Genomic DNA, 14,507 nt, shown 5'->3' with positions numbered 1-14,507 from the left:
CATACAGTGTTAAAATGTGTGTCATGTTGTTGTGCAACAGAAACAGAGCTTCATCACACACATAGTTCCATCAAGAAGCAGGAGAAAGTAAAGTAAGTGTGAAATTGATATTCTGGATTAATGTCAATGCAGTGTTTGCCAGATATTGCTCCTGTAAACTAGTGTTGCCATTCTCAGGAAAAGAGTCTAAATCAATTGAAAAATCATAGCCAGTTGAGAACATTCTTGAAGACAAAACTGTCCAAACTGATCATTACTCCATTGTCCAATGAATCCATCTCCATGTTGTCTCAGAATAAAACGCTGCCAACCACGGAGGAAGTGGCTCTTCAGATCCTCTTGCTTTTTCAGATTGGGGTTGGGACTGTAGCCAACATGCTTCTCTTTGGCCATAATTTCTCTCAAATCTTGACTAAGTCTCAAATGAGGCCCATACAGCTCCTTCTTATAAACTTAGCTGTTTCTAATTCATTCCATCTCCTCCTGTATGTGGATCCAAAACATTTTCCTGTTTTTGTTACAAGGAAGCTCCCAACTGACCTCACATGTAAACTTGGCTATTTCTTTCACCTGATAGCACGAAGCACAAATATGTGTTCCACCTGTTCCCTGAGCACCTACCAGTTTTTCACTCTTGTTACCAGTAACTGGGGGAGTTCAATGCTGAGACGAAAAACCACCAAGTTCCTGAGTTCTTCTTGTTACAGTTGTTGGCTCTTCAGTGTATTATATAATGTTTACATTCCAATGAAAATCACTGGTCCACAGAACACACATCATATTGACAATGATCCTAAAAGAAAGTGGGTGTGTTTCATCTCTGGTTTCAATGTAGCCATGGGAGTCTTGCGGTTTGCCCATGATGCCATGTTCATCAGTATCATGATCTGGACAAGTGTCTCCATGGTGACTCTCCTGAATAGACATCACCAAAGACTGCAGCACATTCACACCACCAACCAGGACCACAGAGGCTATGCTGAAACCAGAGCCACCCATACCATCCTCATGCTGGTGGTCACATTTGTGAGTTTTTATCTTCTGGACTGTATTTGTAATTCCTTTCACATTTCTTATGTGGACTCTCGTTTCTGGTTGAGACATATAATTAAAGTTTTAGCTTCAAGTTTCCCCACTATTTCTCCCTTACTGTTGATTTGTAGAGATCCTAAGGATCCTTGTTCTGTGCTCTTCAGCTGCTTGAAATCACACTCCAAATGACAAAAGCAGAGGGTAGCTTTGCCAACAGCCATTAATATCCTATTCTGTAAGAACATTTTGGACATCTCTCTGTATGAACCAAGCATCATGGGTCAATATGGTAATCTCAACACTACAGTGCTTGATGTGCATAGATTGCTAAGCAATCTACAGAAATTCATCCTCTAGCTGGATATCCGACTGAGCTTCTGATGCAAAGACACTATTGCACAATTCCCTAACCTCTGAGAACTGAAGCAGGACAGAAAGAAAGAAAGCAAGTCACTATAAATATTCAAATTATTTCAGCAAGAAATTGCTTTATTCTTGATGTATGAGAGGGTGAAATATACTCCAAAAGTCCATATTCTTGATGATTTTTACTTCTACTAGTGTGGTTGTCCAAAAGAATTCATTCTACTTATTTAATGCATTTTCAGAACATTTATCTGAAGTCCATGAGACTAATAACTCATGATTAACTGTCAATTACCTGACCTATTCTTCAGTTGGAAGCAGAGATATGTGGTTTTCCTAGAGCACCATAAGATACTTGCCCAATAAACAGTATGGTATCCTCCTTTCTGTGTCTCTTTTCCACAAGGACGCCTCCAAAATGCTGGCATGTTTAGTCAGAAAAATATTATGCAATGATATCTTGCTTCTCAAACAGCCAGGTTTGTTGATTTTGCCAAAGAAATTATTGCTTCACGATAAGAATATTGGAGAAGGCATAGAAACTTCATTTTTTGGGCCTTTTAACCTGAGATTTAATTTTGATTATTGAAAATCAAAACTAAGCTTCTAGCTAGCTGCATCTGTTTTTTCCCTGCTTATTCTCCTTTTTTTCATATGCTATAATTGTATTGTCTTATTTTGGCACAACATAGCCTTTGTAGTATTAGAAATTTTAATTTATAATCTTTATGGTTTTTAATATTTGATATGACCATTAAACAATAGTATTCTAGACACTGGCCAGAGAAGTAGGTAGGCTAATTCCAGGCCTTCACCTGTCCTTCTCCTCCTCCAAATCAATTTCCCAAGTCTCAACCACAGGTCTGTAACACAAGTCTTCTTTCCCCCACTGCCCCAATCTTCAGTGACTCACACAGATCTTCCCTTCCTAACCAACATCACCACTGATTATTTGTTCCATACTCCTGCTCCAACAGGCACTCCCAGGGAAACCAGAGTCCACTCCTGTTAAAATGTTGATAAGTTAACTGAAGACCCCTAAATCTCCCTCCATGACTCCAAGCAGAATCTGAGTTTCATCTCCAGCTCAGCATATATAAAGTAGATAATTCTAGTAATTCTCGGGTGCTTTGTCTTGAGCCTGCTATTATTAGACTCAACATGAAGTCTGTTGCCCACACTACTCCATGAGATCTTTGCATAATCACTGGTCATATAGGAAAAGTCACCATGTACAGTCCACATTTTACAGAGAATTTAAACCTGATTCTTGTGAACAGTTTAGGGGTAAAGACATAAAGATTTCCAAGATAGAAACAGTTGATAACATGAGCATCCATCCAGAGAAGAGAGGACTCCATCTGTCTAAAATCATCAGCCATTAACATGAAGATGAGATGTTTTTTGATTAATTTAATTCTTTATTTTCTTGTTTACTTTGCATTCTGTTCAGCTTCTATCCCTGCTCTTTTCCCAGACCTTTACCCCACCTTTCTGCAAACACACACCAACCACTTCTCTTCTGGTTTTCTCCCTAAACGAGAGACCACCCATCATCTCATGTTGCAGTAAAGTAAGATTAATCTTTTCCTATTGAGGATATAGGAGGAAGACCAATAGGTTGAAAGGGTCCCAATGGTAGACAACAGAGTCAGAGACAGCTCCTACTCCTGATGTTAGGTGTCCCACATCAGAATCAGACATACAACTGTTCCATGTGTGCTGAGGTCCAAAGTCAGTCCCATTCATACTCCTCTGTTCAGTAATTCAGTCTCTGTGAGCCCCTAAAGGCCTAGATTAATTGATTCTATAGATTTTTCTTTTGGTGACTCTTCTGCCCCCATACAATCCTTCCCTTCCCTCTTCTTCAGGACTCCCCCATGTGGTGGGTGATGCCTCTCTGATGATGGTTATGCTAGGCTCCTGTCTAAAAATATAGAGGAATTTCCCTAATAGTGTTATGGGTGGGCTCTCTCTAATGTGGTGAATCTAAAATGAGAGTTTTAAGGGGGCTTTTATTTGACATTTCTGTTGGATAAAGTAATCATCTGTTTAATCATGTTTTCCTACTTACACTCACTTAATGCCAAAGACATGTCTACTTTCAACCATTCTCTGTAAGGTACCAGACAGAAAAGATTGTTGACTGACTTCTGATTTCTATAGGGGTTTTCTGGAGAATATACAAAGCCTTATATTTAAAAAAAATCTACACGGGCAGTATAGTATTTAAAACTTGAAAAGATTTACTAGAGTAGGAAAGAAAGCTGGCAATGCTTACTGCATTATGAAAGTCTTAATAAGCTGTAAAGGAATGTAGAAAGACAAGATGGTATGGGATGCATGATCAGTAAACCTGGGGAAACATAGGAATGGCAAAAGTGAGGCTGAGGGGGGCTCAAACACCAAAAAGCTCAATCTTGTGACTAACCATGTGGCATATTATCAGATGCTGAGACTCACAGCTAAGCATCAGGCAGAGCTCAGGGAATCCTGTAGGGGGATCAGATATAAAAAGAAGACATGGAGCCACAAGAAGACCAACAGAGTCAGCTTACCTAGACCTGTAGGGGCATATAGAGATGAAGCACCAACCAAAGAGCCTGCATGGACTGGGCCTATTAGCCCTACACATATGTAACTGATGGATAGTTTGATATTCATGTCAGGTCCCTAGGAAGTTGAGTGGGTTCTGTCTATGACATGGACTCTGTTGCCTGATTTTGACATTTCCCCCCTAATGGGTCTGTCTTGTTTGGCCTCACTGTATGAGGGTGAGCTCAGTCTTGATGCAACTTGTACTGGTTTTGGGACTCCCCTTTAATGAGGAAAGGGGGAGGGTGGATAGATGGAAGAAAACAGACTGAGTGCAGGAAGAAGAGTATGGAGTGGGCTCTGAATGAGATATAGAGTGAATATGTAAAGTAAAAATTATTTTATTTTTTTAATTTTATTTTTACTAATTTATTCATATTACATCTCAATGGTTATTCCTTCCCCTGTATCCTCCCATTCCTCCCTCCCACCCATTTCCCCCTTACTCCCTCTGCTATGACTGTGACTGAAAGGGACTTCCTCCCCCTTTATATGCTCATAGGGTATCAAGTCTCTTCTTGGTAGCCTGCTATCCTTCCTCTGAGTGCCACCAGGTCTCCCTATCCATGGGACGTGGTCAAATATAAGGCACCAGAGTATGTGTGAATGTCATACCCCACTCTCCACTCAACTGTGGAGAACGTCCTGTCCATTGGCTAGATCTGGGTAGGGATTTTAAGTTTACAGCCTGTATTGTCCTTGGCTGGTGCCATAGTTTGAGAGGAACCCCTGGGCCCAAGTTGGCCTATCATAATGTTCTTCTTGTAGGTTTTTAGGACCCTCTGGATCCTTCTACTTTGCCATTCTCTCATGCTTCTGTCTTCTAGAGTCCCCATATGATGTCCTCCCCTCTGTCCCAGTTTCCTGGTAAGTGAAGACTTTCATGGGTCATGCCCCTTGGGCTAGTATGCAGATATAAGTGAGTATATACCATTTGACTCTTTCTGCTTCTGGGTTAATTCACTCATTATGATCATTTCTAGTTCAATCCATTTGTCCACAAATTTCGAGAATTCCTTGTTTTTAATAGCTGAATAGTATTCCATAGCATAAATGTACCACAGTTTCTTTATCCATTCTTCTACTGAGGGACACTTAGGCTGTTTCCATTTTCTGGCTATTATGAATAAGGCTGCTATATGGAGATACATTCAGAAGATCTTTTATTGTACATGATTGTCTCAGCAGGATTGTTGGGTTTCTTTTGTTTTTCAGTATGAAGTTGAAAGTTGTCCTTTCAAGGTCTGTAAAGAATTGTGTTGACATCTTCATGAGAATTGCACTGAATCTATAGATTGGCTTTCATATGATGGCCAATTTTACTATGTTGAATCTACCCATCCATGAACATGGGAGATCTTCCCATCTTCTGATATCTTCTTAGATTTCTTTCTTCTGATACTTGAATTTTTTCATACAAGTTTTTCACTTCCTAGAGTTCCACCAAGATATTTTATGGGTTTTGTGGATATTATGGAAAGTGTTGTTTCCATAATTTCTTTCTCAGCCTATTTGTCTTTTGTGTACAAGAGGGCTACTGATTTTTTATTTGATTTTGTATCCAGCCACTTTGCTGAAGGTGTTTATCAGCTCTAGGAGTTCCTTGGTAGAATGTTCAAGTCACTTATGTATATTATCATATCATCTTCAAATAGTGATACTTTGATTTCTTCCTTTCCAATTTGTATCCCTGTAGTCTCCATTAGTTTTCTATTGCTCTAGCTAGGACTTAAGTACTATATTGAATAGCTACTGAGTGGAAGCCTTGCTGTGTCCCTGATTTCAGTAGAATTGATTTAATTTCTCTCCCTTTAGTTTGATGTCATCTATAGGCTTGCTGTATATTGCCATATCTACATTTATGTATTTTTGTATCCCCAATATCTCCAGGACATTTTAAATGAATAGGTGTTGGAATCTATCAAATGCTTTTTCAGCATTTAAGGAGATGACCATGTAAATTTTTTTCTTTCAGTTGCTTATATGATAGATTACATTGATGAATTGTCATGTATGTCTGGGATAAAGCCTACATGTCATGCATGTCTGGGATAAAGCCTACATGGTCATTGTGAATGATATTTTGATGCATTCTTGGGTTTGGCTTGTACGTATTTTATTGAATACTTTTGCATCAATGATCATAAGGAAAATTGTTCTGAAATTCACTTTGTTGAGGCTTCATGTGGTTTAGGTATCAAGGTTACTTTAGCTCCATAGAATAAGTTTGGTAATGTTCCTTCTGTTTCTATTTTATGAAATAGTTTGAAGATGATTGTTATGAGCTCTTCTTTGAATGTCTGGTAGAATTCTGTGCTGAATCAATCTGGCTTGGCCTTTTTTGTTGTTGTGTGGTGACTTTTGATGACTGTTTCTATTTCCATAGCAGATATATGACTAATTAATTGGTTTACATGATCCTGGTTCAACTTTAGTATGTGGAATTGTCAAGAAAATTTCCATATCTTTTAGTCTTTCACCTTTAGACATATAGTATTTTTAATTAATGATTCTTTGGAGTTCCTCAATATGTGTCATTATGTGGAGGGCATAAGGGCTATATAAACCTTGGGGATGTGGATGGGGTGTTGGGGTGAACAGACATTATTGTCTGGGAATGGGGTTCTGGAAATGTCCCATTTGCATGTAGAAGAACTCTAGGTGCTAGCTGGACTTGTCCTGAAACCTGGCCACCAGCCTATGTGACTACTTCTAGTTAGGAAGAAATGGGTGCCCCATGACTACTAGCACAGCCAAATGCATGCCTAAAACCTTGAGGGAGCAATCCTTACACTGCTAGTCTCAAGAAGAGATTTTCTAGATTTGGACAAGTCTCAACTTCACCCTTGCTTCAGGCTGGTCCCGTGTGTACCACTTTTTCCACATTTCCACCTTTTTCTCTTATAAAAAGCAGTTGTCATCAGTCACCAGTTTCTATGGTAAGAGCAGTTTGCTCTTGAACAAGAACCCAATTATCAGTGAGTTTGTAATGCTAGTTTTCTGCTGTTTTAAAAATTAGAAGAGTCAGGGGCTCAGGAGAAGTAGGGCTCCAATCGTCCTCTGTATCCAAGGAAGGGAAAAAGCCAAGCTACCAGACAGATTGATTACCATGGTGTGGGGTGTTGGATATATAGTGTGCCCATTGATCTCACCAGAGTTCTTTGGGCATTTTTATATTTTGTTCGATCAGCCCACTCATTGACATAGAAGCAACATTCCTTCTCCAACACAATGAGTCACTCCCTGTCCAACAGTCAGTCCAGAACTCTCCTGTTTTGGAGAACAATCCTGACAGGGAGGTGATCTGTTCTTGAAGGGACTCAAAGTTGTCTGTTATGGAAACTATTACCTGATCAAACTTGTCCTGGAAGTCACTGGCCAGAGGGTGTTTTTGGACAAGGGCTGTTCCAGTGGTTCCCATGGCAAAATGGTGAGACACAACCCCATGAGAAGAGAGATAAAGATCTCTTTTTTTCTTTCAGTCTCCTCCTAGCTACACAGGCAGTGTTTTGTGTTTAGGACATAAAGATAAATCTGGGGTGCAATCGTTATGAGGGGGAGAGGTATAGAAAACTGGATTTGATTCAGGAGCCAGTAGTCATATTGCATCAGAGAAGAGAGGGGAGTTGGTGGGTTTAACATATATAGGCTTGAGGACAGTGATGTCGTCTTGAAGAGGGCCCTGCAGGACCAAAGGGGAGGGTTAGATCAAAGAGAGGACTGTATTATAACATTTTTGTGAAATGGACCCATGGAGTTCATGAATTGAGGTGTTAATTAGAATAGCTGTCAATATCAGACAGTGAGGGAAGCACTGAGAGGAGCTGGGGTGGATGACAGGGGAAGGAGGTGTGCTGTATATTGGATTTATTATAGCCAGGAAAGGGTGGCTCAGATTTCCTTCTGAATTGGAGTCTCCTGATGCATAATATTAACATGGGTTAAGACAGATTTGGAGGGAGGGACAAGCTGGAAAGAGACATATAAGTCAGCCATGAGTATTTAGAATGGCCATTAGGGTAGTGCTTACGAACGACTAGGGATTGCTGATGGAAAGCTGAAAATGACTTTTAAGGTTGGCAAGGATCCTGCCTCTATGGTTGTTCGATTCAATCCAGCATCCCCAATGTCTGCAACATATATATATATATATATATATATATATATATATATATATATATATATATATATATATATATTACTGTGCCTCAGTAAGAAAAGTGAATCAAGTCCTGGGACAGTGAAGACTGAATTGGAATATAGAGGGTTCTCCATCCACTTCTGGCATCCTTGATGTTGTCAGTCATGAATTCCTATATTTTGTTCTGTCAGTTGTCGGTCTCCCTAGCAAAGACTCTCCAATGGGTAGTATTGAGGTTAGAAAGAGGCTGGTAAGCTGCAGGGTTAGTATGAAGAATGATAAAAACAGGCATAAGTATAGGTGAAAGGTAAATCTGTGGAAGGCACATACACTGGGAGGCAGGCACCAGGTCATTGATGCCCTTTCAGATTTTCTTCTTTCATTGATGGTAGCATATCATTCACTTCCTTGTCCTTTTGCTCTTAAAACACCCAAACACTTAAAGGTAACAAAAAGGTCCAATTTTGTACTAATTTGTTTATGAAATGTGTGGTGTGCATAGCTCAGAATGATTCTTTGCTCCATGTTTGAGCAAGTTAAAGGTATCAAATATTGTAAGTCCATTTGTACTGTATAATACATTTAGTCTCAGTGTGGATGTAAATAAAAACTCATAGGTTTTGGTACATAACTGCCAACTGGTAGACCGACATTTTATTGTAAGAAAGAGGTAAATACTTGTCCTAGACAAATATCAAACATAGAGAATGCCCTGCTATACACATAGTTCAGTGCATAGCCCAGTTGTCATCAGAGAGGTATCATCCAACAACCAGTGAGAGGGGATGTAAAGAACACAGCCAAACACTAGGTGAACCCAGAAATACCGTGAAGAAGTGGGGAGGAAGGATTTTAGGAGCCAGAAGAGTGGAACATACCACGAGTACGTGGGCCACAGATCAACTAAACAGGGATCATAGGGCCTCACAGAGACTGAACCAGCAATCACAAGCTTGTATAGATCTGACCTAATACTTCTGCATATATTTTATGGTTTTTTATTAATTTATTCTTGTTACATTTCATTGTTTATCCCATCCCTTGTATCCTCCCATTCTTCCCTCCCCCTGCCCCATTTTCCCATTATTCCCCTCCCCTATGACTGTTCCTGAGGGGGATTACCTCCCCCTGTATATTCTCATAGGGTATCAAGTCTCTTCTTGGTAACCTGCTGTCCTTCCTCTGAGTGCCCCCAGGTCTCCCCCTCCAGGGGACATGGTCAAATGTGAGGCACCAGAGTACGTGAAAAAGTCATATCACTCTCTCCACTCAACTGTGGAGAATGTTCTGACCATTGGCTAGATCTGGGAAGGGGTTTAAAGTTTACCACGTGTATTGTCCTTGGCTGATGCCTTAGTTTGAGCGGGACCCCTGGGCCCAAATCTGCCTATCATAATGTTCTACTTGTAGGTTTCTAGAACCCTCTGGATTCTTTTATTTTGCTATTCTCCCATGCTTCTCTCATTTAGAGTCCCAATAGGATGTCCTCCCTTCTGTCCCAGTTTCCTGGTAAGTGAAGGCTTTCTTGGGACATGCCCCTTGGGCTAGTATGCAGATATAAGTGAATATATACCATTTGATTCTTTCTGCTCTGGGTTAACTCACTCATTATGATCATTTCTAGGCTCAATCCATATCCACAAATTTCGGGAATTCCTTGTTTTTAATCAGCTGAGTAGTAGTTCCATAGTGTATATGTACCACAATTTCTTTATCCATTCTTCTACTGAGGGACACTTAGGCTGTTTCCATGTTCTGGCTATTATGAATAAGGCTGCTATGAACATGGTTGAGCAAATTTTCTTGTTGTGTGCTAGAGCATCTTCTGGGTATATTCCAAGGAGTGGAATAGCTGGGTCTTGAGGAAGCCCTATTCCCAGTTTTCTGAGATAGCACCAGATAGAGTTCCAAAATGACTGTACTAGTTTGCATTCCCACCAGCAATGAAGGAGTGTTCCTCTCTCCCCACATCCTCGCCAGAATGTGGTGTCACTTGAATTTTTGATCTTAGCCATTCTGATGGGTGTAAGATGGAATCTCTGAGTTGTTTTGATTTGCATTTCCCTGATGACTAAGGAGGTTGAGCATTTCTTTAAGTGTTTCTCAGCCATTTGATATTCCTCTGTTGAGAATTCTCTGTTTAGTTCCAATCCCCATTTCTCAATTGGGTTATTTGGTTTGGTGGTGTTTAATTTCTTGAGTTCTTTATATATTTTGGATATTAGACCTTTGTCAGATGTAGGGTTGGTGAAGATCTTTTCCCAGTCTGTAGGCTGTCGCTTTGTTCTCTTGACAGTGTCTCCTGTCTTACAGAAGCTTCTCAGCTTCATGAGGTCCCATTTATTAGTGGTTGACATTAAGGCCTGGGCTGTTGGTGTTCTGTTCAGGAAGTTGTCTCCAGTGCCAATATGTTCCAGGCTCTTCCCTACTTTTTCCTCTAAGTGACTTAGTGTCTCTGGTTTTATGTTGAGGTCTTTAATCCACTTGGATTTGAGTTTTGTGCAAGGTGACAAATATGGGTCCAGTTGCATTTTTTTCACATAGACCTCCAGTTAGACCAGCACCATTTGTTGAAGATGTTATCCTTTTTCCATTGAATGGATTTGGCTTCTTTGTCAAAAATCAAGTGACCATATGTGTGTGGATTCATATCTGTGTCTTCGATTCGATTCCACTGATCAACCAGCCTGTTGCTGTGCCAGTACCATGCTGTTTTAATTACTATTGCTTTATAGTACAGTTTGAGATCAGGTATGGATATTCCTCCGGAGCACCTTTTATTGTACAAGATTGTTTTAGCTATTCTGGGCTTTTTGTTTTTCCATATGAAGTTCAGAATTGAACTTTCAATGTCTTTAAAAATTGTGTAGGTATTTTGATAGGGATTGCATTGAATCTGTAGATTGCTTTTGGTAGGATGGCCATTTTTACTATGTTAATTCTCCTGATCCATGAGCAAGGAAGATCATTCCATCTTCTCAATTTTATGGTTTTATAGATTGGTGTTCTTGTTGTGGCTCCCAGTGATGGAGTGAGAAGTGACTCTGATTTTTCAGATGGACTTGGGACTTTTTTTTCTCTTACTGGTTTGCCACATCCAGCCGTGGTAATAGCATTTGTGTTCAGTATTATTGTATCTTGTTAGGCCATGTAAAGTTGATATCCATGGGAAGTGGTGTTTTGTTGTTGTTTTGGTTTGGTTTGGTTTTTTTTTGAAGGGGAACAGAGGAGTTGATCTGACTGAAAGTCAAAGTGTGAGAGGGCATAGGATTGGAAAAAAGGAAATGTGGTTGGGATGTAATGTGTAAGAGAAAAATGAATGTTGACTTTTTTAAAAAATGATTTTCATCCTCTTTTATTTTGTATCATTGGTTCAGTTGTATCCTAAACCATGATAATATATTAGCTAGGGGAGTGGATTATGCAACATATTGCAGCTTTTTCTTCCAGGTATGCTTTCTTTAATGTAACCTAAAGAATATTCCTAGAGCAATGGATATTAAGAAAGGTGTGTGTGTGTCTCTGTGTGTGTGTGTGTGTGTTGTTACACATTGTATTTCTGTTATATAACACAGTGATCAAAATCCAATAGAAAAGGATTGGGTTTATTTCATCTTAAAGCTTGTAGTTCACTATCCATGGAAGACAGGGCAGGAACCTGATGGAGAAACCATGAAGAACTGTTGGTTACTGGCTTGCTACCCATGACTTGCTCTGTCTCTTCTTATAACACACAGGATTACCAGCCCAGGGATTGTGCCACCCATGGTGAACTTGGTCCTATCATAACAGTCTTCAATCAAGAAAATGCATCATAGGCTTGACCACAGGCCAATCTTATGTTCCTTCTTCCCAAAGGCCTAATTTGTGTCAGGTTGACAGAAATGTTGCCAGTACAGCATGTAAGCACCCTTGTTTTTGGATTTGTCACTTCAGTTTATACTGTTCATCATTGAAAATCAGGACTGAGCTCACAGCTTTTTATTTGACGTATGTTTTCTGTTCCTGTTTGGTCTGGGGCTTTTTTTTGTTTGTGATTCTCTATGATATGTTTTTCATAATTTAGAATTCTTATATATTTCAGTTTTAAATTAATACCAGATTTTCACAGCTATAATAATATATGGCGCAAAAAAAACTGACATTGCAGTTGAAAAATCTATGTAACAACCAAGTGTGGTACCACATGCTTTTAATCAATGCACTCAGGAGACATAGAGGAGTGGATCTCTGAGTTAGAAGCCAATATGGAATACATGCTTAGTTCCAGGACCATGAGGTTACAGAGTAAAATGCTTTCTCAAAAATTACTAGTAAACAATTCAAAGAATATTTAATAATGATATGATAAACCCATATGAATGCAAACATACAACATATTGTATTCTCTCTGGAGAGCTATGGTCTGTGAACTTTCAAACTGCGAACTGACAAACAGCATAGATATGCTGAACATAAATCTTATGTTATAAAAAGCACTATATAAAAAGCATAATCTTCAATTAGCTGCATAATAGTTTTATTTATCTTAACTACTTTCCTATGCAGTGATAAAATGTCATGAAGAAAACAGTTTATAACAGGAGAAGTTTTAACTTGGCTTATAGTTTTATAGGGTTGTAGCCCATGATGTCATGATGAAGAAACAACTGAGAATTCATTTCTTGACCCACAAAGCAGAGGGATACACAATGAGAATGAAGAAAGTCTTTAAAACTTCCCACAAAGCCAGGCCTCCTACACATACCAAACAGTTCTATTCACTGGGAAATAAGAACTAAAACATGTGATCCCATGGTGGCTGTTCTCATTCATACCACTGCATACATTTTCCTGAAGCATGAGGAAATTGGATAATTCTATGAAAATGAATCCAGCCATAGAATTAAAGAAGAAATATTGAGCAGCCAAAGGTATAGTTGCTCTTGTGACCCCATTATGGCATTCAAATGTTTGAATGAAGCTATTTAAAAATACGGGAAAATGGGGGGGGGGGAGGAATGGGAGGATACAAGGGATGGGATAAACATTGAGATGTAACAAGAATAAATTAATAAAAAAAAAAAAAAGGAAAAAAAAATACCATCTCCATTGGCTTCTCTATGTTGGCAACCTAAAACAAGTAATGCTAATAATTACTGCCTTTACATCACCATCTTTAGACAAGGACCTCTCATCCTCCCTAAACCTGTTATGCAAATGGATGAATTATGTACTTCTTTGGTTTATTTAAACCTCTGGAGAAGTTCCCCAACTTTCACACCAAATGTCAGACATAAGCTCTAAGAAGCCAGATAAGTCATTTCCCCAATAACATATTTTGGTCAGGGTTACCTATTCAGTGTTTGATTAGATGAAAACAGAAAAATATGCATTATCAATGGATGTTACAATAAAAAGATTCCAAAGGAAAATAACCAGTTTCTCTCTATGCTAAAAGACATGAGTATCTGTAGGACAATGGGAAATACCACCTCTTTAGATATCAAAGATGCCTAAAATGGTTGGTATCCTCAGTTCCTGGTATGGTTCTTAAATGATTCTAGGTCTCCACCTTAGAGGGGAGAAGATCAGAGTAATATTAAGGTCTAAGAAAAGAAAACTTCTTTTATCCAAAAAGTAGAGGCTCTGACCTGCTTGGAGACTCAACTTTAAAATTTTTTTTTATTAATTTATTCTTGTTACATCTCAATGTTTATCCATCCATTGTATCCTCCCATTCTTCCCTCCCCCCATTTTCCCATTATTCCCCTCCCCTATGGCTGTCAGCCATGGAGACTCAACTTTTATGTTATAGGAGTCAATCACCTGGCCAAGGAATTACATCTCAAGAAGGAAGAGCAAACACAGGGAAAGTGGGCTCACTATAAGTCATGCTAATGAGATGAAGATACTAATTATCTGACTGATGAAATATACTACTTTTATTTTCCACATTACCACCTACTACCATATGTATTTTCAGAGGACATACATGCTGTTCTGAAATACTCTTCTTTATATCTTTTCTTTAAGCAGGCTTCTCTTAACATTTAGCTTTGTTTAGACTTTCTCCAAGCCCTGTTCCCTACCATGGAGGTGTCTGACTCTGTATGTCTAAATTCCATGTTCATTTAAGTCAAAGTTCTGGCTCTTTTTCTTTGATCATTCATTCCTCTTTGAGAAGCTGTTGACATTTACAGATTAAATAATTTTTATCTGGTTTTCTTTTCAATTCAAAAACATTCTTTGGCTTCCACTGGACCCATTATTAAATGTTTTTATTTGCTACAAGAAGCAACCCTCAAATTTCTTTCTAGAATCTGGTTAACATGAAGAAAGCACCCAAAATTTCAGTTCCCATGGCATAAGCACACATGAATGCACTAACATA

General features: G+C 39.0%; 1 protein-coding gene across 1 annotated transcript; it reads left to right on the top strand.

Annotated features, from left to right (window-relative positions):
• The first annotated feature begins 252 nt into the window (after window positions 1–252).
• LOC127203201 (vomeronasal type-1 receptor 4-like) lies at window positions 253–12,103 on the top strand. The gene is made up of 3 exons (XM_051161997.1): window positions 253–1,195; window positions 8,326–8,384; window positions 12,071–12,103. Exons 1-3 carry the CDS (start codon window positions 283–285, stop codon window positions 12,101–12,103), a joined length of 1,005 nt encoding a protein of 334 aa, XP_051017954.1. The 5' UTR covers window positions 253–282.
• The last annotated feature ends 2,404 nt before the right edge of the window (window positions 12,104–14,507 follow it).

Source organism: Acomys russatus, chromosome 19 (genome assembly GCF_903995435.1).
Source record: "Acomys russatus chromosome 19, mAcoRus1.1, whole genome shotgun sequence".
In the NCBI taxonomy this organism is placed as follows: Eukaryota; Metazoa; Chordata; class Mammalia; order Rodentia; family Muridae; genus Acomys; species Acomys russatus.
The sequence above is the reverse complement of the archived record's forward strand: the minus strand, read 5'-3'. Positions and strand labels throughout refer to the sequence as shown.